This window comes from Somniosus microcephalus, unplaced genomic scaffold (assembly GCF_052327205.1).
Source record: "Somniosus microcephalus isolate GS21.2 unplaced genomic scaffold, FLI_Smic_1.0 unresolved_chr2, whole genome shotgun sequence".
In the NCBI taxonomy this organism is placed as follows: Eukaryota; Metazoa; Chordata; class Chondrichthyes; order Squaliformes; family Somniosidae; genus Somniosus; species Somniosus microcephalus.
In genome coordinates this window covers 89,291,626-89,316,979 of record NW_028225180.1, presented here as the reverse complement: position 1 = coordinate 89,316,979, position 25,354 = coordinate 89,291,626, and the positions used below count along the sequence as shown (strand labels likewise).

The 25,354-nt window shown below is 57.9% G+C and overlaps 1 protein-coding gene across 1 annotated transcript; it reads left to right on the top strand.

The window, feature by feature from the left end:
• Nucleotides 1-140: 140 nt before the first annotated feature.
• On the top strand, nucleotides 141-4,007 carry LOC147092976 (galactose-3-O-sulfotransferase 3-like; the record flags this gene model as incomplete). Its single annotated transcript, XM_085975712.1, has 1 exon — nucleotides 141-4,007. A coding segment is annotated over one exon (1,176 nt), but the record flags the coding sequence as incomplete, so codon positions are not given.
• Between the last annotated feature and the right edge of the window lie 21,347 nt (nucleotides 4,008-25,354).

Here is a 25,354-nt window from a genome sequence, read left to right as displayed (position 1 = left end):
CCCCCTCTCCTCCTCTCCTCCTCTCCTCCTCTCCTCCTCTCTCCCTCTCCCCCTCTCTCCCTCTCTTTCCCCCTCCCTCTCCCCCTCTCTCCCTCCCTCTCCCCCTCCCTCTCCCCCTCTACCTCCTCCTGTTCCCCACCCTCAGGCCCCCCCAGCCCTGCCCCCTGGACCAGCGGGTCGGGCCGAAGCAGACGGCCATCGTCTTCCTGAAGACCCACAAGACTGCGGGCAGCACGGTGCAGAACGTCCTCTTCCGCTTCGCCGAGCGCCACAACCTGACGGTGGCCCTGCCGGGCGGGGCCTGCGGGGAGCGGGACCACCAGTTCTGCTACCCCCAGCCCTTCAGCCGCCGCTTCGTGCACCCCCTGACCCGCCGGCCGCGGGTCGTGGCCTCGCACCTGCGGCCGGGCCTGGCCGAGCTCCGGGGCCTGGCACCCGCCGGCGCCGCCTTCATCACCATCGTGCGGGAGCCGGCCGCCATGTTCGAGTCGCTCTTCGCCTACTACGGCCAGCTGTGCGCCTCCTTCCGCCGCGCCCCCCACCACTCGCCCGCCGCCTTCCTGCGCCGCCCCGCCTCCTACTACCGGCCGGCCGAGCGCCACGCCATGTACGCCCGCAACCCGCTGCTCTTCGACCTGGGCGGCGACCCCAACCGCGACCCCGGCGACGAGGCCTACCTGCGGGCCTTCATCCTGGGCCTGGAGTCCGTCTTCTCCCTGGTCATGGTGGCCGAGCACTTCGACGAGTCGCTGGTCCTCCTGCGCCGGCTGCTGGCCTGGGACCTGGAGGACGTGACCTACGTCAGGCTCAACGCCCGCAGCCAGGCCTCGCGGGCCCAGCTGGAGGGAGACTTGCCCGAGCGGGCCCGGCGCTGGAACTGGCTGGACACCCGGCTCTACCGGCACTTCAACGCCAGCCTGTGGAGCCAGCTGCAGGGCCTGGGCCTGGACTGCGTGCGGCGGGAGGTGGGCCTCCTGCGCCAAGCCAACCGGCGCCTCGCCCGGGCCTGCTTCGGAGCCGCCGGCGGAGACGGCGAGGAGGCCCAGCCCCCGGCCCGCGAGGCCTGGCAGATCCGTGACCCCGACTTGCGGCCCTGGCAGCCCAGCCGCCGGGTCAGCATCCTGGGCTACGAGCTGCCCCGCAACCTGTCGCTGCCGCCGGCCCTCGCAGCCTCCTGCCTGCGGCTAATCACCCCCGAGGTCTCCTACTCCCGGCAGCTCCTGAGGAAGGCCGTGCTGAGGGCCCAGGCCGGGCGGGAGAACGGGGAGAGCAGCCAGGCCCCCAACACATCCACCCATGAGGCAACCGACCCATAATTAATCACCTCGTTAACGGGTCGACGATTAATCCCCTCGTTAACGGGTCGGTAATTAATCCCCTTGTTAACGTTCCAACAATTAATCACCTCGTTAACGATCCAACAATTAATCCCCTCGTTAACGGATCGATAATTAATCCCCTTGTTAACGGGTCGGCAATTAATCCCCTCGTTAACGTTCCAACAATGAATCCCCTCGTTAACGGGCCGACAATTAATCCCCTCGTTAACGGGTTGACAATTTATCCCCTCGTTAACCGGTCGATAATTAATCTCCTCGTTAATGGATCGATAATTAATCCCCTCGTTAACGGGTCGACAATTAATCCCCTCATTAACGGATCGACGATTAATCCTCTCGTTAATGGAGCGACAATTAATCCCCTCGTTAACGGGTCGACGATTAATCTCCTCGTTAACGGGTCGACAATTAATCCCCTCATTAACGGATCGACAATTAATCCCCTCGTTAACGGGTCGACAATTAATCCCCTTGTTAACGGGTCGACAATTAATCCCCTCATTAAAGGGTCGACGATTAATCCCCTCGTTAACAGGTCGGCAATTAATCACCTCGTTAACAGGTTGGTAATTAATCCCCTCGTTAACAGATCGGTAATTAATCCCCTCGTTAACGGGTCAACAATGAATCCCCTCGTTAACGGGTTGACAATTAATCCCCTCGTTAACAGATCGATAATTAATCCCCTCGTTAACGGGTTGACAATTAGTTCCTTCGTTAACAGGTCGACTATTAATCCCCTCGTTAACGGGTTGACGATTAATCCCCTCGTTAACGGATCGACAAGTAATCCCCTCGTTAATGGGTCGAAAATTAATCCCCTCGTTAACGGGTCAACGATTAATCTCCTCGTTAACGGATCGATAATGAATCCTCTCGTTAACGGATCGTTAATTAATCCCCTCGTTAACAGATCGATAATTAGTTCCCTCATTAACGGATCGACAATTAATCTCCGCGTTAACGGGTCTGTAATTATTCCATTAATTAACAGATTGATCAGTCAATTAGGTAATGGATTAATCATGAATCAATGAGCACAAACCAGGGGAGGGGTATATTGAGGGGGGCGTTTCCCCGAAAGGCTCCGAGCACCCCTCCCCGCCGGCCCCTCCCGAGGTCAGAGAGAACGTCAGATAAAGGCAACTGAAAAATTGGAATCACTGATGCACTTTAACCCCCGCACCACCCTCCGCCCCCCACCAGCCCTGACGACTTGTAAACCAGCAACAGGCCCCTGCCCTCGCACCCCCCTCGCACCCGCTGCCCGGCCTCTCTGGCACTGCACGGCACAGAGGGCCTCATGGGCGCGCGTGTCATCCCCTCGTTGGCGGGCTCGGAGATGCCGTGCGCTCAACCCGGTCCCGAGTGGAGACAGGCGAGCAGAGGTCAGCGGGCGTCGAACTGGGACCCTAGCGGGTTTTGGGATGGTGCCTCGGTGGGGGGGGGGGTGGTGGTGAGGGGGTGTTGTTGGACGGGGGGCACGGCGTTCCCGCAGCCGGGTGACAAAATCAACGGTGGAAAGGATTTTAAAAGGGGCTTGCGTCGAGAAGGAAAGCTGGTGAGCGGGCGACTGTGTAACGAGGGCAACTGAGGAGGTCACCGCACCCAACTCCCGGAGTCAAGTACGCCGGGGGGGTGGGGGGGGGGCGCGGGGTGGAGCTGTGACGCCTCCCCTTGCCGAATTGCCCCTCGCTCTCCTCTTGCCGAGGGACAGATTCCGCGCTCCGCTCCCCTTGCCCACTCGGTGCCCAGGCGTCCCATGTTGGGGGAACGAGTGGCACACCCGATCCTGTCCCCAGACTCGGGCGTCACTGAATAGCGATCATTCCCGGCCCCCCCGCACTCCTTCCTCAAGATCCGGGGCTCCCAAACTCTCCCATCGCCCGACTGCACCGGCCTAACTTGGAAGAGCCCGGGGACATCTTGACGCCCAGCCGCGATGCTACCCTCCCCGCCATGGTTGAATATGTCGCTGCGGGGTTCCCACGTGAAGACTAGACCACTCGGGTGAGATACCAGAGGGCGGTCGATGACCATGGGACCCGTATCCTGCCCCGCTCCCCAGTGAAGGGGAGGAGGAGTGAAGGGAGGTAAATAATAATGGTTCGGAGAAAGTGGAGGCGGAGAGGGAAGGGGAAGGGCTGAGGCACAGCATGAGTTGAGTGCAGCTCCAACAACACTCAAGAAGCTCGACACCATCCAGGACAAAGCAGCCCGCTTGATCGGCACCCCATCCACCACCTTAAACATCCACTCCCTCCACCACCGGCGCACCGTGGCTGCAGTGTGGACCATCTACAAGATGCACTGCAGCAACTCGCCAAGGCTTCTTCGGCAGCACCTCCCAAACCCGCGACCTCTTCCACCTAGAAGGACAAGGGCAGCAGGCGCATGGGAACACCACCACCTCCAAGTTCCCCTCCAAGTCACACACCATCCTGACTTGGAAATATATCGCCGTTCCTTCATCATCGCTGGGTCAAAATCCTGGAACTCCCTCCCTAACAGCACTGTGGGAGCACCTTCACCACACGGACTGCAGCGGTTCAAGAAGGCGGCTCACCACCACCTTCTCAAGGGCAATTAGGGATGGGCAATAAATGCTGACAGCACAATGTATTGTGGAGTGAGTCTGTGTATCTTTCATTGTAACTAAATAAAACCAACTCAGTCAGAGCCCCTCCTGATCTTATTTCAGTCGCTTCAGCTGGTCCTACACTAATCAGGTATCGGCCGTGAGAATTTGTACATTATGGTTGGGGATTCCCTCCGTCCAGCACTGGGACATGGGTCCAAACCCCACCCCTGAGTATCAGCTTAACACTGGTTTCAGAAGGTCGTGGGTTCGAGCGCCCAGTCCAGACTCTTGAACCCCATAATCCAGTTCAACACTTCCCAGTGCAGCACTGAGGGAGCGCCGCACTGTGGGAGGGGCAGTACTGAGGGAGCGCCGCACTGTGGGAGGGGCAGTACTGAGGGAGCGCCGCACTGTGGGAGGGGCAGTACTGAGGGAGCGCCGCACTGTCGGAGGGGCAGTACTGAGGGAGCGCCGCACTGTCGGAGGGGCAGTACTGAGGGAGCGCCGCACTGTCGGAGGGGCAGTACTGAGGGAGCGCCGCACTGTCGGAGGGGCAGTACTGAGGGAGCGCCGCACTGTCGGAGGGTCAGTACTGAGGGAGCGCCGCACTGTGGGAGGGGCAGTACTGAGGGAGCGCCGCACTGTGGGAGGGGCAGTACTGAGGGAGCGCCGCACTGTCGGAGGGGCAGTACTGAGGGAGCGCTGCACTGTGGGAGGGGCAGTACTGAGGGAGCGCCGCACTGTCGAAGGGGCAGTACTGAGGGAGCGCCGCACTGTCGGAGGGGCAGTACTGAGGGAGCGTTGCACTGTCGGGGGGGGGCAGTACAAAGGGAGCACCGCACTGTCGGAGGGGCAGTACTGAGGGAGCGCCGCACTGTCGGAGGGACAGTACTGAGGGAGCGCCGCACTGTCGGAGATGCAGCACTGAGGGAGCGCCGCACTGTCGGAGGGGCAGTACTGAGGGAGCGCCACACTGTTGGAGGGGCAGTACTGAGGGAGCGCCGCACTGTCGGAGGGGCAGTACTGAGGGACGGCCGCACTGTCGGAGGGGCAGTACTGAGGGAGCGCCGCACTGTCGGAGGGGCTGTACTGAGGGAGCGCCGCACTGTCGGAGGGTCAGTACTGAGGGAGCACCACACTGTCAGAGGTGCCGTCTTTCGGATGAGATGTTAAACCAAGGCCCCGTCTGCCCTCTCAGGTGGATGTAAAAGATCCCACGGCCACTATTGGAAGAAGAGCAGGGGGAGCTCTCCCCGGGGTCCTGGGGCCAATATTTATCCCTCAACCAACATCACTAAAACAGATGATTTGGTCATTATCACATTGCTGTTTGTGGGAGCTTGCTGTGCGCAAATTGGCTGCTGCGTTTCCCACATTACAACAGTGACCACACTTCAAAAAAGTACTTCATTGGCTGTGAAGCGCTTTGGGACGTCCTGAGGTGGTGAAAGGCGCTGGAGAAACGGGAGTCTACGTTATTTAACCTCTCCGCCTCCCTTTCCTCCTTTAAGACGCTCCTTAAAACCGACCTCTTTGGCCAAGTTTTTGGTCGCCTGTCCCGATATCTCCTCGTGTGGATCGGTGTCGAATTCTGTCTGATTTATCACTACAGAGATAGGGAGGGTTGTAGGGCTGGAGGAGGTTACAGAGATAGGGAGGGTTGTAGGGCTGGAGGAGGTTACAGAGATAGGGAGGGTTGTAGGGCTGGAGGAGGTTACAGAGATAGGGAGGGTTGTAGGGCTGGAGGAGGTTACAGAGATAGGGAGGGTTGTAGGGGCTGGAGGAGGTTTCAGAGATAGGGAGGGTTGTAGGGCTGGAGGAGGTTACAGAGATAGGGAGGGTTGTAGGGCTGGAGGAGGTTACAGTGATAGGGAGGGTTGTAGGGCTGGAGGAGGTTACAGAGATAGGGAGGGTTGTAGGGCTGGAGGAGGTTACAGAGATAGGGGGGGTTGTAGGGGCTGGAGGAGGTTACAGAGATAGGGAGGGTTGTAGGGCTGGAGGAGGTTACAGAGATAGGGAGGGTTGTAGGGCTGGAGGAGGTTACAGAGATAGGGAGGGTTGTAGGGGCTGGAGGAGGTTACAGAGATAGGGAGGGTTGTAGGGGCTGGAGGAGGTTACAGAGATAGGGAGGGTTGTCGGGGCTGGAGGAGGTTACAGAGATAGGGAGGGGTGTAGGGGCTGGAGGAGGTTACAGTGATGGGGAGGGTTGTAGGGCTGGAGGAGGTTACAGAGTTAGGGAGGGTTGTAGGGGCTGGAGGAGGTTACAGAGATAGGGAGGGGTGTAGGGGCTGGAGGAGGTTACAGAGATAGGGAGGGGTGTAGGGGCTGGAGGAGGTTACAGAGACAGGGAGGGTTGTCGGGGCTGGAGGAGGTTACAGAGATAAGGAGGGTTGTAGGGGCTGGAGGAGGTTACAGAGATAGGGAAGGTTGTAGCGGCTGGAGGAGGTTACAGAGATAGGGAGGGTTGTCGGGGCTGGAGGAGGTTACAGAGATAAGGAGGGTTGTAGGGGCTGGAGGAGGTTACAGAGATAGGGAAGGTTGTAGCGGCTGGAGGAGGTTACAGAGATAGGGAGGGTTGTAGGGGCTGGAGGAGGTTACAGAGATAGGGAGGGTTGTCGGGGCTGGAGGAGGTTACAGAGATAGGGAGGGTTGTAGGGGCTGGAGGAGGTTACAGAGATAGGGAGGGTTGTAGGGGCTGGAGGAGGTTACAGAGATAGGGAGGGTTGTAGGGACTGGAGGAGGTTACAGAGATAGGGAGGGTTGTAGGGGCTGGAGGAGGTTACAGAGATAGGGAGGGTTGTAGGACTGGAGGAGGTTACAGAGATAGGGAGGGTTGTAGGGGCTGGAGGAGGTTACAGAGATAGGGAGGGTTGTCGGGGCTGGAGGAGGTTACAGAGATAGGGAGGGTTGTAGGGGCTGGAGGAGGTTACAGAGATAGGGAGGGTTGTAGGGCTGAAGGAGGTTACAGAGATAGGGAGGGTTGTAGGGGCTGGAGGAGGTTACAGAGATAGGGAGGGTTGTAGGGGCTGGAGGAGGTTACAGAGATAGGGAGGGTTGTCGGGGCTGGAGAAGGTTACAGAGATAGGGAGGGTTGTCGGGGCTGGAGGAGGTTACAGAGACAGGGAGGGTTGTCGGGGCTGGAGGAGGTTACAGAGATAGGGAGGGTTGGAGGGGCTGGAGGAGGTTACAGAGATAGGGAGGGTTGTAGCGGCTGGAGGAGGTTACAGAGATAGGGAGGGTTGTAGGGGCTGGAGGAGGTTACAGAGATAGGGAGGGTTGTCGGGGCTGGAGGAGGTTACAGAGATAGGGAGGGTTGTAGGGGCTGGAGGAGGTTACAGAGATAGGGAGGGGTGTACGGCTGGAGGAGGTTACAGAGATAGGAAGGGTTGTCGGGGCTGGAGGAGGTTACCGAGATAGGGAGGGTTGTAGGGGCTGGAGGAGGTTACAGAGATAGGGAGGGTTGTAGGGCTGGAGGAGGTTACAGAGATAGGCAGGGTTGTAGGGCTGGAGGAGGTTACAGAGATAGGGAGGGTTGTCGGGGCTGGAGGAGGTTACAGAGATAGGGAGGGTTGTAGGGGCTGGAGGAGGTTACAGAGATAGGGAGGGTTGTAGGGGCTAGAGGAGGTTACAGAGATAGGGAGGGTTGTAGGGGCTGGAGGAGGTTACAGAGATAGGGAAAGTTGTAGGGGCTGGAGGAGGTTACAGAGATAGGGAGGGGTGTAGGGGCTGGAGGAGGTTACAGAGATAGGGAGTGTTGTAGGGGCTGGAGGAGGTTTCAGAGATCGGGAGGGTTGTAGGGGCTGGAGGAGGTTACACAGATAGGGAGGGTTGCAGGGCTGGAGGAGGGTACAGCGATATGGAGGATTGTAGGGGCTGGAGGAGGTTACAGAGATAGGGAGGGTTGTTGGGGCTGGAGGAGGTTACAGAGATAGGGAGAGTTGTAGGGCTGGAGGAGGTTACAGAGATAGGGAGGGTTGCAGGGCTGGAGGAGGTTACAGAGATAGGGAGGGTTGTAGGGCTGGAGGAGGTTATAGAGATAGGGAGGGTTGTAGGGGCTGGAGGAGGTTACAGTGATAGGGTGCGTTGTAGGGGCTGGCGGAGGTTACAGAGATAGAGAGGGTTGTAGGGGCTGGAGGAGGTTACAGTGATAGGGAGGGTTGTAGGGCTGGAGGAGGTTACAGAGATAGGGAGGGTTGTCGGGGCTGGAGGAGGTTACAGTGATAGGGAGAGTTGTAGGGCTGGAGGAGGTTACAGAGATAGGGAGGGTTGCAGGGCTGGAGGAGGTTACAGAGATAGGGAGGGTTGTAGGGGCTGGAGGAGGTTACAGAGATAGGGAGGGTTGTAGGGGCTGGAGGAGGTTACAGAGATAGGGAGGTTTGTAGGGGCTGGAGGAGGTTACAGAGATAGGGAGGGTTGTAGGGCTGGAGGAGGTTACAGAGATAGGGAAAGTTTTAGGGGCTGGAGGAGGTTACAGAGATAGGGAGGGTTGTAGGGCTGGAGGAGGTTACAGAGGTAGGGAGGGTTGTAGGGGCTGGAGGAGGTTACAGAGATAGGGAGGGTTGTAGGGCTGGAGGAGGTCACAGAGATAGGCAGGGTTGTAGGGCTGGAGGAGGTTACAGAGATAGGGAGGGCTGTCGGGGCTGGAGGAGGTTACAGAGATAGGGAGGGGGCGAGGAGGCCATGGAGGGATTTGAACACGAGGGTGAGAGTTTTAAAATCGAGGCGTTGCTGGACTGATGAGTCTTGAATGGACAGATGGAATCTCGCCCGATGGGCACCCTCACGCCGAGTAAAACAGACAGTTTTAATTCGCTTTTCAGCAGCGTGGCGGCTCCATAATAATCCCAACGCCGCTGACTCCGCCCTCCTCGGAGTTCCGTTGTTTCTCCGTGCTATCCGTTGAAGCGTGGCGCTCGAAACGTGATGACTATGCCATGTGTTGGCTGACCTCCCTTTGGCATTGCTGTCCGCGAGTCCGAGGATTGGATGTTTCCCCATAAATGGTCACAAGCATAAAATACCGGTAATGTCAGGTAATGTCCGCAGGCTTCTCATTCACCCGGGGGGTGGGTGAGGCGGGGAGGTGTGGGGGGAGCCCAGAACAAGGGGGCGTAACCTTAAAATTAGAGCCAGGCCGTTCAGGGGTGATGTCAGGAAGCACTTCTTCACACAAAGGGTGACGGAAATCTGGAACTCTCTCCCCCAAAAAGCTGCTGAGGCTGGGGGTCAATTGGAGATTTCAAAACTGAGATGGGTAGATTTTTGTTGGGTCCGGGTATTGAGGGTTACGAATCCAAGGCGGGTCGATGGAGTTACGGTACAGATCGGCCGCGATTTCATTGAATGGCTCGAGGGGCTGAATGGCCTCCTGTTCCTCTGACCTCTGTATGAACTCACCTGGTGTTTACTTAACAGCAGTTCGACGTTTAGCCTTAGCGGGGACGCACCTGCACTTTACGCAGCAACATATAAGATTCTGAGGGGGCTCGACAGGGTGGACGCTGAGGGGATGTTTCCCCTCGTGGGGGTATCTAGAACTCGGGGCCTCAGTTTCAGAATAAGGGGTCGCCCATTTAAGACGGGGATGAGGAGGAATTTCTTCTCTCAGAGGGTGCTGAATCTGTGGAATTCTCTGCCCCAGAGATCTGTGGAGGCGGAGTCATTGAATATATTCAAGGCAGAGATTGACAGACATTTGAACGACAGGGGAGTCGAGGGTTATGGGGAGCGGACAGGGAAGTGATGTTGAAGCCAAGATCGGCTCAGCCATGATCTCATTGAATGGCGGAGCAGGCTCGACGGGCCGAATGGCCGACTCCTGCTCCTAATTCTTATGTTCTTATAACGTTCCCATTCTTGTAAAACAGTTTATCCTCAGCCTTCCATCGACAAAGTGTGATGGGAAAAGGACAAGGAAGTAAGTGTGAGGCCCGTAGGGGGCGCTCCCGATACATCTGACATCTAATATTGTAGCGAGAGACATCGAGAGAATTTAGAGCTCTCCCTTTAACACCAGCTCCGTCCCCGCCTCAGACAATCTGCTGCTGAAACCCTCAGCCCTGCCTCTGTTACCTCCAGACTCCGACTATTCCAACGCTCTCCTGGCCCGGCCCCTCCCACCCTCCGTAAACTCCAGTTCATCCCAAACTCTGCCTCTGCCCCGTGTCCTAACTCACACCCAGTCCCGTTCACCCATCACCCCCTGTGCTCACTGCCCCGTGTCCTAACTCACACCCAGTCCCGTTCACCCATCACCCCCTGTGCTCACTGCCCCGTGTCCTAACTCACACCCAGTCCCGTTCACCCATCACCCCCTGTGCTCACTGCCCCGTGTCCTAACTCACACCCAGTCCCGTTCACCCATCACCCCCCGTGCTCACTGCCCCGTGTCCTAACTCACACCCAGTCCCGTTCACCCATCACCCCCTGTGCTCACTGCCCCGTGTCCTAACTCACACCCAGTCCCGTTCACCCATCACCCCCTGTGCTCACTGCCCCATGTCCTAACTCGCACCCAGTCCCGTTCACCCATCACCCCCTGTGCTCACTGCCCCGTGTCCTAACTCACACCCAGTCCCGTTCACCCATCACCCCCTGTGCTCACTGCCCCGTGTCCTAACTCACACCCAGTCCCGTTCACCCATCACCCCCTGTGCTCACTGCCCCGTGTCCTAACTCGCACCCAGTCCCGGTCACCCATCACCCCCTGTGCTCGCTGCCCCGTGTCCTATCTCACACCCAGTCCCGTTCACTCATCACCCCGTGCTCACTGCCCCGTGTCCTAACTCACACCCAGTCCCGTTCACCCATCACCCCCTGTGCTCACTGCCCCGTGTCCTAACTCACACCCAGTCCCGTTCACCCATCACCCCCTGTGCTCGCTGCCCCGTGTCCTAACTCACACGCAGTCCCGTTCACCCATCACCCCCTGTGCTCACTGCCCCGTGTCCTAACTCACACCCAGTCCCGTTCACCCATCACCCCCTGTGCTCACTGCCCCGTGTCCTAACTCGCACCCAGTCCCGTTCACCCATCACCCCCTGTGCTCACTGCCCCGTGTCCTAACTCACACCCAGTCCCGTTCACCCATCACCCCCTGTGCTCACTGCCCCGTGTCCTAACTCACACCCAGTCCCGTTCACCCATCACCGCCTGTGCTCACTGCCCCGTGTCCTAACTCACACCCAGTCCCGTTCACCCATCACCCCCTGTGCTCACTGCCCCGTGTCCTAACTCACACCCAGTCCCGTTCACCCATCACCCCCTGTGCTCACTGCCCCGTGTCCTAACTCACACCCAGTCCCGTTCACCCATCACCCCCTGTGCTCGCTGCCCCGTGTCCTAACTCACACCCAGTCCCGTTCACCCATCACCCCCTGTGCTCGCTGCCCCGTGTCCTAACTCACACCCAGTCCCGTTCACCCATCACCCCCTGTGCTCACTGCCCCGTGTCCTAACTCGCACCCAGTCCCGTTCACCCATCACCCCCTGTGCTCACTGCCCCGTGTCCTAACTCACACCCAGTCCCGTTCACCCATCACCCCCTGTGCTCGCTGCCCCGTGTCCTAACTCACACCCAGTCCCGTTCACCCATCACCCCCTGTGCTCGCTGCCCCGTGTCCTAACTCACACCCAGTCCCGTTCACCCATCACCCCCTGTGCTCACTGCCCCGTGTCCTAACTCACACCCAGTCCCGTTCACCCATCACCCCCTGTGCTCACTGCCCCGTGTCCTAACTCACACCCAGTCCCGTTCACCCATCACCCCCTGTGCTCGCTGCCCCGTGTCCTAACTCACACCCAGTCCCGTTCACCCATCACCCCCTGTGCTCACTGCCCCGTGTCCTAACTCACACCCAGTCCCGTTCACCCATCACCCCCTGTGCTCGCTGCCCCGTGTCCTAACTCACACCCAGTCCCGTTCACCCATCACCCCCTGTGCTCGCTGCCCCGTGTCCTAACTCACACCCAGTCCCGTTCACCCATCACCCCCTGTGCTCACTGCCCCGTGTCCTAACTCACACCCAGTCCCATTCACCCATCACCCCCTGTGCTCGCTGCCCCGTGTCCTAACTCACACCCAGTCCCGTTCACCCATCACCCCCTGTGCTCGCTGACCTACACTGGCTCCCGGTCCGGCAACGCCTCGATTTTAAAATTCTCATCCTGGTGTTCAAATCCCTCCACGGCCTCGTCGCCCCCTCCCTATCTCTGTAACCTCCTCCAGCCCTACAACCCTCCCTATCTCTGTAACCTCCTCCAGCCCCTACACCCCTCCCTATCTCTGTAACCTCCTCCAGCCCTACAACCCTCCCTATCTCTGTAACCTCCTCCAGCCCTACAACCCTCCCTATCTCTGTAACCTCCTCCAGTCCCTACAACCCTCCCTATCTCTGTAACCTCCTCCAGCCCTACAACCCTCCCTATCTCTGTAACCTCCTCCAGCCCTACACCCTTCCCTATCTCTGTAACCTCCTCCAGCCTTACAACCCTCCCTATCTCTGTAACCTCCTCCAGCCCCTACAACCCTCCCTATCTCTTTAGCCTCCTCCAGCCCCTACAACCCTCCCTATCTCTGTAACCTCCTCCAGCCCCTACAACCCCCCCCCCGAGATCGCTGCGCTCCTCCAATTCTGTCCTCTTGCGCATCCCCCGATTTCCATCGCTCCACCATTGGTGGCCGTGCCTTCAGCCGCCTGGGCCCCGAGCTCTGGAATTCCCTCCCTAAACCTCTCCGCCTCTCTCTCCTCCTTTAAGACGCTCCTTAAAACCGACCTCTTTGACCCAGCTTTTGGTCGCCTGTCCTAATATCTCCTGATGTGGCTCGGGGTTTGATTTTGCCTGATTTACGCTCCTGTGAAGCATCTTGGGACGCTTTACTGTGTTAAAGGTGCGGGATAAATGCACGTGGTGTATCAATATTGCAATGGAACAACACGTTAGTGCAGAGTCTGAGGTGGAGCGGTCTGCAAGATGGGGTTTGGAGGCATTTGATTTAAACGGTAATGAATTTCCGCCATACTCATTCAGTCTTAAATTATAAATGAACTTGACATCAAGTTGGACGTGGAATGATTTATTTAACCTCGGTAGCTCAGCCATGGACTCCCCCATTCTCAAGTGCCTTTTGAATTTTGATTGTGCAACTTAAATTCCCTTCTCGGTGGGGGGAGTGGGGGGAAGTAAATGTCGGGCGACGGACTGAACGGGGAGGCAGGAGATATTAGGACAGGGAGGGGCTTTTGCTCTGAGTCCGGCGCCTCCTATTGTGGGTTTGGGAGTCGCCAGGGAGGGCGAAGGTGTGCCTTTAAGGGACAAGCAGTGTGTCTTGAGCTAAGCCCCTCCTCTCTTTGCAAATCAAAGGGTTTGCTTAAAGTCATGCTCCTCTTGCGATGTGCCGCACACTGGCAGCAAGCAGCCACGGTCTCGGAGGCACGGCAACAAGTCCTCTCTCCCTGTGTCAGTGAGGACGGTGCGGACTGCTCATTCCTCCGCCGCGCCCCCACCGCCTCCCCCGGATTAACAACCCCGCCCCACCACCCCCCCCGCCAAATATAAATCGTTTCGGGGGGCGGGGGGCGCGCGAGGCAAGCCCATGGCAAAGTGACGGACCGCGCCCCCCCCCGCCACCCTCCTCCGGGAAGGCAGAGGACGCTCCGCAGCCACTCCGCGGCCGACACCATGCGTCTGAGGCGGGAGAGCCAGGCGGCGAGCACGGGCGGCAAGAGGCTGGAAGGGGACAAGCGGCGGCGGGCTGGGTTCGAAGGGCAGCGGTGCTGCGTCTCCGGGGCGGTGCTGACGGCCGTCTGGGTCTTCAGGCTGGCGACCAGAGATGGTAAGCCTTCCAGCATCGTTGTCCCTGAATTTCATGCAACAGCCTGCCTTTATGTAGCGCCTGTAACGTCTCCACGCCGCCTCACAGGAGCGTTATCGAACACGGTTCGACCCCGAGCCACATCAGGAGATATCAGGGACAGGCGACCAAAAGCTGGGTCAAAGAGGTCAGTTTTAAGCAGCGTCTTAAAGGAGGAGAGAGAGGCGGAGAGGTTTAGGGAGGGAATTCCAGAGCTCAGGGTCCAGGCAGCTGAAGGCACGGCCGCCAATGGTGGAGCGATGGAAATCGGGGGATGCTCAAGAGGCCAGAATTGGAGGAGCGCAGAGATCACGGAGGTTTGTAGAGGCTGGAGGAGGTTACAGAGATAGGGAGGGTTGGAGGGGCTGGAGGAGGTTACAGAGATAGGGAGGGTTGTAGGGCTGGAGGAGGTTACAGGGATAGGGAGGGTTGCAGGGCTGGAGGAGGTTACAGAGATAGGGAGGGTTGTAGGGGCTGGAGGAGGTTACAGAGATAGGGAGGGTTGTAGGGGCTGGAGGAGGTTACAGAGATAGGGAGGGTTGTAGGACTGGAGGAGGTTACAGAGATAGGGAGGGGTGTAGGGCTGGAGGAGATTACAGAGATAGGGAGGGTTGTAGGGGCTGGAAGTTACAGAGATAGGGAGGGTTGTAGGGGCTGGAGGAGGTTACAGATATAGAGAGAGTTGTAGGGGCTGGAGGAGGTTACAGAAATAGGGAGTGTTGTAGGGGCTGGAGGAGGTTACAGAGATAGGGAGGGTTGTAGCGGCTGGAGGAGGTTACAGAGATAGGGAGGGTTGTAGGGGCTGGAGGAGGTTACAGAGATAGGGAGGGTTGTAGGGGCTGGAGCAGGTTACAGAGATAGGGAGGGTTGCAGGGCTGGAGGAGGTTACAGAGAGGGGACGGTTTGTAGGGGCTGGAGGAGGTTACAGAGATAGCGAGGTTTGTAGGGGCTGGAGGAGGATACAGGGATAGGGAGGATTGTAGGGTTGGAGGAGGTTACAGAGAGGGAGGGTTGTAGGGGCTGGAGGAGTTTACAGAGATAGGGAGGGTTGTAGGGGCTGGAGGAGGTTACAGAGATAGGGAGGGTTGTAGGGGCTGGAGGAGGTTACAGAGATAGGGAGGGTTGTGGGGGCTGGAGGAGGTTACAGAGATAGGGAGGGTTGTAGGGCTGGAGGAGGTTACAGAGATAGGGAGGGTTGTAGGGCTGGAGGAGGTTACAGAGATAGGGAGGGGTGTAGGGGCTGGAGGAGATTACAGAGATAGGGAGGGTTGTAGGGCTGGAGGAGGTTACAGAGATAGCGAGGGTTGTAGGGCTGGAGGAGGTTACAGAGATAGGGAGGGTTGTAGGGCTGGAGGAGGTTACAGAGATAGAGAGGGTTGTAGGGGCTGGAGGAGGTTACAGAGATAGGGAGGGGTGTAGGGGCTGGAGGAGATTACAGAGATAGGGAGTGTTGTAGGGCTGGAGGAGGTTACAGAGATAGGGAGGATAGTAGGGGCTGGAGGAGGTTACAGAGATAGGGAGCATTGTAGGGCTGGAGGAGGTTACAGATAGGGAGGGTTGTCGGGGCTGGAGGAGGTTACGGAGATAGGGAGGGGTGTAGGGGCTGGAGGGGATTACAGAGATAGGGAGGGTTGTAGGGCTGGAGGAGGTTACAGAGATAGGGAGGGTTGTAGGGGCTGGAGAAGGTTACAGAGATAGGGAGGGTTGTCGGGGCTGGAGGAGGTTACAGAGATAGGGAGGGGTTTAGGGGCTGGAGGAGGTTACAGAGATAGGGAGGGTTGTAGGGGCTGGAGGAGGTTACAGAGATAGGGAGGGTTGTTGGGGCTGGAGGAGGTTACAGAGATAGGGAGGGTTGTCGGGGCTGGAGGAGGTTACAGAGATGGGGAGCATTGTAGGGCTGGAGGAGGTTACAGAGATAGGGAGGGTTGTAGAGGCTGGAGGAGGTTACAGAGATAGGGAGGGTTGTCGGGGCTGGAGGAGGTTACAGAGATAGGGAGGGTTGTCGGGGCTGGAGGAGGTTTCAGAGATAGGGAGCATTGTAGGGCTGGAGGAGGTTACAGAGATAGGGAGGGTTGTAGGGCTGGAGGAGGTTACAGAGATAGAGAGGGTTGTAGGGGCTGGAGGACGTTACAGAGATAGGGAGGGGTGTAGGGGCTGGAGGAGATTACAGAGATAGGGAGGGTTGTAGGGCTGGAGGAGGTTACAGAGATAGGGAGGGTTGTAGGGGCTGGAGAATGTTACAGAGATAGGGAGGGTTGTCGGGGCTGGAGGATGTTACAGAGATAGGGAGGGGTTTAGGGTCTGGAGGATGTTACAGAGATAGGGAGGGTTGTTGGGCTGGAGGAGGTTACAGAGATAGGGAGGGTTGTAGGGGCTGGAGAAGGTTACAGAGATAGGGAGGGTTGTTGGGGTTGGAGGAGGTTACAGAGATAGGGAGGGCTGTAGGGGCTGGAGGAGGTTACAGAGATAGGGAGGGTTTTCGGGGCTGGAGGAGGTTACAGAGACAGGGCGGGGTGTAGGGGCTGGAGGAGGTTACAGAGATAGGGAGGGTTGTAGGGGCTGGAGGAGGTTACAGAGAGAGGGAGGGTTGTAGGGGCTGGAGGAGGTTACAGAGATAGGGAGGGTTGTAGGGGCTGGAGGAGGTTACAGAGAGAGGGAGGGTTGTAGGGGCTGGAGGAGGTTACAGAGATAGGGAGGGTTGTCGGGGCTGGAGGAGGTTACAGAGATAGGGAGGGGTGTAGGAGCTGGAGGAGGTTACAGAGATAGGGAGGGTTGTAGGGGCTGGAGGAGGTTACAGAGATAGGGAGGGTTGTAGGGCTGGAGGAGGTTACAGAGATAGGGAGGGTTGTAGGGGCTGGAGGAGGTTACAGAGATAGGGAGGGTTGTGGGGCTGGAGGAGGTTACAGAGATAGGGAGGGTTGTAGGGGCTGGAGGAGGTTACAGAGATAGGGAGGGTTGTAGGGGCTGGAGGAGGTTACAGAGAGAGGGAGGGTTGTCGGGGCTGGAGGAGGTTACAGAGATAGGGAGGGTTGTCGGGGCTGGTGGAGGTTACAGAGATAGGGAGGGGTGTAGGAGCTGGAGGAGGTTACAGAGATAGGGAGGGTTGTAGGGGCTGGAGGAGGTTACAGAGATAGGGAGGGTTGTAGGGCTGGAGGAGGTTACAGAGATAGGGAGGGTTGTAGGGGCTGGAGGAGGTTACAGAGAGAGGGAGGGTTGTAGGGCTGGAGGAGGTTACAGAGAGAGGGAGGGTTGTAGGGGCTGGAGGAGGTTACAGAGATAGGGAGGGTTGTCGGGGCTGGAGGAGGTTACAGAGACAGGGCGGGGTGTAGGGGCTGGAGGAGGTTACAGAGAGAGGGAGGGTTGTCGGGGCTGGAGGAGGTTACAGAGATAGGGAGGGTTGTCGGGGCTGGTGGAGGTTACAGAGATAGGGAGGGGTGTAGGAGCTGGAGGAGGTTACAGAGATAGGGAGGGTTGTAGGGGCTGGAGGAGGTTACAGAGATAGGGAGGGTTGTAGGGCTGGAGGAGGTTACAGAGATAGGGAGGGTTGTAGGGGCTGGAGGAGGTTACAGAGAGAGGGAAGGTTGTAGGGGCTGGAGGAGGTTACAGAGATAGGGAGGGTTGTAGGGGCTGGAGGAGGTTACAGAGAGAGGGAGGGTTGTAGGGGCTGGAGGAGGTTACAGAGATAGGGCGGGTTGTCGGGCCTGGAGGAGGTTACAGAGATAGGGAGGGTTGTAGGGGCTGGAGGAGGTTACAGAGATAGGCAGGGTTGTTGGGCTGGAGGAGGTTACAGAGATAGGGAGGGTTGTAGGGGCTGGAGGAGGTTACAGAGATAGGGAGGGGTGTAGGGCTGGAGGGGGTTACAGAGATAGGGAGGGTTGTAGGGGCTGGAGGAGGTTACAGAGATAGGGAGGGTTGTAGGGGCTGGAGGAGGTTACAGAGATAGGGAGGGTTGTAGGGGCTGGAGGAGGTTACAGAGATAGGGAGAGGTGTAGGGGCTGGAAGAAGTTACAGAGATAGGGAGAGGTGTAGGGGCTGGAGGAGGTTACAGAGGTAGGGAGAGGTGTAGGGGCTGGAGGAGGTTACAGAGGTAGGGAGGGGGGCGAGGAGGCCGTGGAGCGATTTGAACACCAGGATCAGTATTTTAAATTCTGGTGTTGCGGGCCCGGGAGCAGGACCAGCACTGACAATGAAAGGGGGTAACCAACAATAAATAAGACAAAGATGATGAGTGTTGTTTTCACCCAATTTCTTGGAGAGTGGAGCAGAGACTGTTCATGGATTGGAGGGTAGCTAATGTTACCCCACTATTCAAAAAAGGTGGTAGAGAAAAAGCGGGGAATTACAGACCGGTAAGCCTGACATCAGTAGTGGGGAAAATGCTAGAGTCCATTATAAAGAATGTAATAGCAGAGCACTTGGAAAGCAGTGACAGGATCGGACAAAGTCAACATGGATTTACAAAAGGTAAATCGTGCTTGACTAATCTACTGGAATTTTTTGAGGATGTAACTGGTAAAATAGATAAGGGAGAACCAGTGGATGTGGTGTATTTGGACTTTCAGAAGGCTTTCGATAAGGTCCCGCATAAGAGATTAGCGTGCAAAATTAAGGTACATGGGATTGGGGGCAAGGTATTGACTTGGATAGAGAACTGGTTGGCGGACAGAAAGGAAAGAGTTGGAATAAACAGGTCGTTTCCGGGTGGCAGGCAGTGACTAGTGGGGTACCGCAGGGATCGGTCCTTGGACCCCAGCTGTTCACAATATATATTAATGATTTGGATGAGGGAATTGGATGTAATATCTCCAAATTTGCAGACGACACAAAGCTGGGTGGGAGGGTATGCTGTGAGGAGGATGTCGTAAAACTCCAGCACGATTTGGACAGGTTGGGTGATTGGGCAGAAACATGGCAAATGCAATATAACGTGGATAAATGTGAGGTTATCCACTTTGGTGGCAAAAACAGGAAGGCAGATTATTATTTGAATGGCAATAGATTGGGAGAAGGGGAAGTGAAAAGAGACCTGGGTGTCCTTGTGCACCAGTCGCTGAAGGTAAGCATGCAGGTGCAGCAGGTGGTTAAGAAGGCAAATGGTATGTTGGCCTTCATAGCGAGAGGATTCGAGTACAGGAACAAGGATGTCTTGCTACAGTTGTACAGGGCCTTGGTGAGACCACACCTTGAGTATTGTGTGCAGTTTTGGTCGCCTTATCTGAGGAAGGATGTTCTTGCCATGGAAGGAGTGCAGCGAAGATTCACCAGGCTGATACCTGGGATGGCAGGAATGACGTATGAGGAGAGATTTTGTCGATTGGGCTTATACTCACTGGAGTTTAGAAGATTGAGAGGAGATCTCATCGAAACCTATAAAATTCTGTCAGGCCTGGACAGACTAGATGCAGGAAGGATGTTCCCGATGGTCGGGAGTCCAGAACCAGGGGTCACAGTCTAAGGATAAGGGGTAAGCCATTTAGGACTGAAATGAGGAGGAATTTCTTCACCCAGAGAGTGGTGAACCTGTGGAATTCTCTGCCACAGAGGACGGTGGAGGCCAATTCATTAAATATATTCAAGAAGGGGTTGGATATATTTCTTAAGGCTAAAGGGATCAAGGGATATGGGGAGAAGGCAGGGACCGGGTACTGAATTTGGATGATCAGCCATGATCTCATTGAATGGCGGAGTAGGCTCGAAGGGCCGAATGGCCTACTCCTGCTCCTATCTTCTATGTTTCTATGGTCTCTTTCTGTGCCGTATATCCTGTGTAAAGAATATTTCATGCCACATTTTCGTCAGTTCCTACTCTGACGACCATTGACCTCCTCGACCTCTCCCGAGTGGACCTCTCACTGGGTGTGAGCCCAGACAGCCAGAGCTGGCAGAACATTCGACCAGGGGAGGCATCGCACCGGAGCCCGATCCGGCCCGAGTCCAGTGTGTGCAGGGGCCTTGCTGCTGGGAGTCATTGTGCAGTGATCGGGACTCTGTCAAACAGCGGCACGGAGGCCGTTGGGACTGAGAGATGCGCACCGGGCCCTCCCTTCTCCGTGTGGCTCAGCTACACACCAGCCAAACTCACAGAGCCAGCAGGGGGAATGGGAGCTTCACATGGGCCCTGGGAGTGTTTGACGGGAGAGTTTAGAAAGCCCTGGGAATTTATTCTGTACAGCACAGGATAGATAAAGAGTAAAGCTCCCTCTACACTGTCCCATCAAACACTCCCAGGGCAGGTACAGCACGGGTTAAATACAGAGTAAAGCTCCCTCTACACTGTCCCATCAAACACTCCCAGGGCAGGTACAGCACGGGTTAGATACAGAGTAAAGCTCCCTCTACACTGTCCCATCAAACACTGCCAGGGCAGGTACAGCACGGGTTAGATACAGAGTAAAGCTCCCTCTACAGTGTCCCATCAAACACTCCCAGGGCAGGTACAGCACGGTTTAGATACAGAGTAAAACTCCCTCTACACTGTTCCACCAAACACTCCCAGGGCAAGTATCACAGAAATCACAGAAACCCCACAGTGCAGATAGAGGCCATTTCGGCCCATCGAGCCTGCACCGACACATATCCCACCCGATCCCCGTAACCCGTACACCAACACATATCCCACCCTAAGTAAAGCACGGGTTAGTTACAGAGTAAAGCTCCCTCTGCACTGTCCCCATCAAACACTCCCAGGGCAGGTACAGCACGGGTTAGATACAGAGTAAAGCTCCCTCTACACTGTCCCATCAAACATTCCCGGGGCAGGTACAGCACGGGTTAGATACAGAGTAAAGCTCCCTCTACACTGTCCCATCAAACACTCCCAGGGCAGGTACAGCACGGGTTAGTTACAGAGTAAAGCTCCCTCTACACTGTCCCATCAAACACTCCCAGGGCAGGTACAGCACGGGTTCGATACAGAGTAAAACTCCCTCTACACTGTCCCATCAAACACTCCCAGGGCAGGTACAGCGCGGGTTAGATACAGAGTAAAGCTCCCTCTACACTGTCCCATCAAACACTCCCAGGGCAGGTACAGCACGGGTTAGATACAGAGTAAAGCTCCCTCTACACTGTCCCATCAAACACTCCCAGGGCAGGTACAGCACGGGTTAGATACAGAGTAAAGCTCCCTCTACACTGTCCCATCAAACACTCCCAGGGCAGGTACAGCACGGGTTAGATACAGAGTAAAGCTCCCTCTACACTGTCCCATCAAACACTCCCAGGGCAGGTACAGCAGGGGTTAGATACAGAGTAAAGCTCCCTCTACACTGTCCCATCAAACACTCCCAGGGCAGGTACAGCACAGGTTAGATACAGAGTAAAGCTCCCTCTACACTGTCCCATCAAACACTCCCAGGGCAGGTACAGCACAGGGTAGATACAGAGTAAAGCTCCCTCTACACTGTCCCATCAAACACTCCCAGGGCAGGTACAGCACGGGTTAGATACAGAGTAAAGCTCCCTCTACACTGTCCCATCAAACACTCCCAGGGCAGGTACAGCACGGGTTAGATACAGAGTAAAGCTCCCTCTACACTGCCCCATCAAACACTCCCAGGGCAGGTACAGCACGGGTTAGATACAGAGTAAAGCTCCCTCTACACTGTCCCATCAAACACTCCCAGGGCAGGTACAGCACGGGTTAGATACAGAGTAAAGCTCCCTCTACACTGTCCCATCAAACACTCCCAGGGCAGGTACAGCACGGGTTAGATACAGAGTAAAGCTCCCTCTACACTGTCCCATCAAAAACTCCCAGGGCAGGTGCCACGCGTTGAGTCAGCGTGAGGTAGTCGCCCGTCTCCCACTCTTGCTCCCAGCAGATGGTAACTGGGTGGAATTGGCAGCGCGCAGCCTACCAGACGGATGTTGACTGGCTGTGTGTTAATGTCGAAGGAAGCGATGGATTGACATCAATACCGTGAGGAGGTCGGCGAGCTGGTAAAACCAGATGGTGGGGTTTATAAATGTCCGTGGTGGGTGAACTGTTAGACGCGCCAGGGCGAGCTTTTAAAACAAAGTTTCACACAACAGGCCCTCGTGACTAGACCGAGCTGCTCGGAGGCTAATGGGAATTCCCAGGGTTGGATCGAGCACAGGCCTTCGGGGATCCCTGGGGGATTGGACATGCCAGCTGTGAAATGCTGGTCTCTCCACGTCATCCCACATTCCCCCAGCTCCCTCTCCCCTTTAGCAGAACATGCAGGGGTCAGAGGTGGAAGGGAATGCTAATAGCCTGAATCACCGTTTGACTTTTTGCTGAACACCCGTTAGTAGAGAAGGTTTTCTTTTCGCTTGAATTGGTTTCCGTTTCGTTTGTTTTCCCTCTCTCCTCTCCCACCCTCTCTCCACTGAAGGGGCTGCCATTACCCGGGAGTCTTGTGCCACCCGAGCCGGTGTTAAATGCTCCGAATCGCCCAGTCCAGGAGAGCTTTGGTTCCCAGGTTCCGATCCCAGCTGGGCCGTGGATGGGGGGCAGGGATAACAGTTGGACTCAGTGCCGCCACTGAGCTGCGGCAGTGGGGTAGAAATCAACCTGGGGTCCCAGCTCCTGATCAGCGTCCAGTGAATCCTGCTGCATAGTGTGTGTGAGCGAACGTGAGTGTGTGTGAGCGAACGTGAGTGTGTGTGAGTGTATGTGAGTGTGAGTGTGTGTGAGTTTGTGAGTGAGTGTGAGTGTGAGTGAGTGAGTGTGTGTGTGAGTGTGAGTGAGTGTGTGTGTGTGAGTGTGAGTGAGTGTGTGTGTGAGTGAGTGAGTGTGTGTGAGTGTGAGTGTGAGTGAGTGAGTGTGTGTGTGAGTGTGTGAGTGAGTGTGTATGAGTGAGTGTGTGTGAGTGTGAGTGAGTGTGTGTGTGTGAGTGAGTGTGTATGAGTGAGTGTGTGTGAGTGTGAGTGTGAGTGTGAGTGAGTGTGTATGAGTGAGTGTGAATGTGAGTGTGAGTGTGAGTGTGTGAGTGTGTGTGAGTGTGTGTGTGTGTGTGTGTGAGTGTGTGTGTGAGTGTGTGTGAGTGTGAGTGTGTGTGTGAGTGTGTGTGTGAGTGTGTGTGAGTGTGAGTGAGTGTGTGTGAGTGAGTGTGAGTGTGTGAGTGTGAGTGTGTGTGAGTGAGTGAGAGTGCATTGAGATGACTGTTGTATCTAAAACAGTCCCTGTCTCGAACTCACACAGAAAGAATGGAGCACTGGAGGGTGAGGGACCGGGGGACGGGCGAGGGACGGGAGGACGGGCGAGGGACGGGAGGACGGGCGAGGGACGGGAGGACGGGCGGAGGACGGGAGGACGGGCGGGGGACGGGAGGACGGGCGAGGGACGGGAGGACGGGCGAGGGACGGGAGGACGGGCGAGGGACGGGAGGACGGGCGAGGGACGGGAGGACGGGAGGACGGGCGAGGGACGGGAGGATGGGCGAGGGACGGGAGGACGGGCGAGGGACGGGTGGACGGGCGAGGGACGGGAGGACGGGCGAGGGATGGGAGGGACGGGCGAGGGACGGGAGGACGGGCGAGGGACGGGAGGACGGGCGAGGGACGGGAGGGACGGGCGAGGGACGGGAGGACGGGCGAGGGACGGGCGAGGGTCTGGGAGGACGGGCGAGGGACGGGAGGACGGGCGAGGGACGGGAGGACGGGCGAGGGATGGGAGGACGGGCGAGGGACGGGAGGACGGGCGAGGGACGTGAGGGACGGGCGAGGGACGGGAGGACGGGCGAGGGACGGGAGGACGGGCGAGGGACGGGAGGACGGGCGAGGGACGGGAGGGACGGGCGAGGGACGGGAGGACGGGCGAGGGACGGGAGGGACGGGCGAGGGACGGGAGGGACGGGCGAGGGACGGGAGGACGGGCGAGGGACGGGAGGGACGGGCGAGGGACGGGAGGACGGGCGAGGGACGGGAGGACGGGCGAGGGACGGGAGGACGGGCGAGGGACGGGCGAGGGACGGGAGGACGGGCGAGGGACGGGAGGGACGGGCGAGGGACGGGAGGACGGGCGAGGGACGGGCGAGGGACGGGAGGGATGGGCGAGGGACGGGAGGGACGGGCGAGGGACGGGAGGACGGGCGAGGGACGGGAGGGACGGGCGAGGGACGGGAGGACGGGCGAGGGACGGGAGGACGGGCGAGGGACGGGAGGGACGGGCGAGGGACGGGAGGACGGGCGAGGGACGGGAGGGACGGGCGAGGGACGGGAGGACGGGCGAGGGACGGGAGGACGGGCGAGGGACGGGAGGACGGGCGAGGGACGGGAGGGACGGGCGAGGGACGGGAGGACGGGCGAGGGACGGGAGGACGGGCGAGGGACGGGAGGACGGGCGAGGGACGGGAGGACGGGCGAGGGACGGGAGGGACGGGCGAGGGACGGGAGGGACGGGCGAGGGACGGGAGGACGGGCGAGGGACGGGAGGGACGGGCGAGGGACGGGAGGACGGGCGAGGGACGGGAGGGGGACGGGAGGACGGGCGAGGGACGGGAGGACGGGCGAGGGACGGGCGAGGGACGGGAGGGACGGGCGAGGGACGGGAGGACGGGCGAGGGACGGGAGGGACGGGCGAGGGACGGGAGGATGGGCGAGGGACGGGCGAGGGACGGGAGGACGGGCGAGGGACGGGAGGGACGGGCGAGGGACGGGAGGATGGGCGAGGGACGATGCGAGGGACGGGAGGACGGGCGAGGGACGGGAGGGACGGGCGAGGGACGGGAGGGACGGGCAGTACCCTTGGCACTCCCACCCCAGGGAGAGAGAAGGGGAGAGTGGCGTGAGATTAAAGCTGATGTACTTGCCGCTGTGATGAAGGCTGAGAATTAGCAATGGCGAGGTGAAGCTGAGAATCGGGCTGGCGATGTCCCGGCCAAGGAATCGGACCATGAAACGTCAAAGGAACTCTATTCCCGCTTTCCCCTGGAGGTCAATTTCTTTCCTGTTTCACTCTGTCAGGATAGGATTCGAGGCAATTTTACCTTCATCAGAGAGAGTCTGTGGCTTGTCAGCGCTGCCAGATCTGGGGCCGTGATTCGCTGCCCATTGCAGCCGAGAAGCTGTGATATTCACAGCTCTGATTGCCACAGCTGCGAACCCTTGTCTCCCTCGTGTCTCAGCTCCTGTCAACCCGCGTCAATTCATCCCTGCCTCTGTAATCTCCACACTCCGACTCTTCCAACGCTCTCCTGGCCCGGCCTCCTGTCTCCCAGCATCCGGAAACTCCAGCTCATCCCAAACTCTGCCTCTGCCCCGTGTCCTAACTCGCACCCAGTCCCGTTCACCCATCACCCACTGTGCAGACTGACCAACACTGGCTCCCGGTCCGGCAACGCCTCGATTTTAAAATTCTCATCCTGGTGTTCAAATCCCTCCACGGTCTCCTCGCTCCCCCCTCCCTATCTCTGTAACCTCCTCCAGCCCCTACAACCCTCCCTATCTCTGTAACCTCCTCCAGCCCTACACCCTCCCTATCTCTGTAACCTCCTCCAGCCCTACACCCTCCCTATCTCTGTAACCTCCTCCAGCCACGACAACCCTCCCTATCTCTGTAACCTCCTCCAGCCCCTACACCCCTCCCTATCTCTGTAACCTCCTCCAGCCCCGACA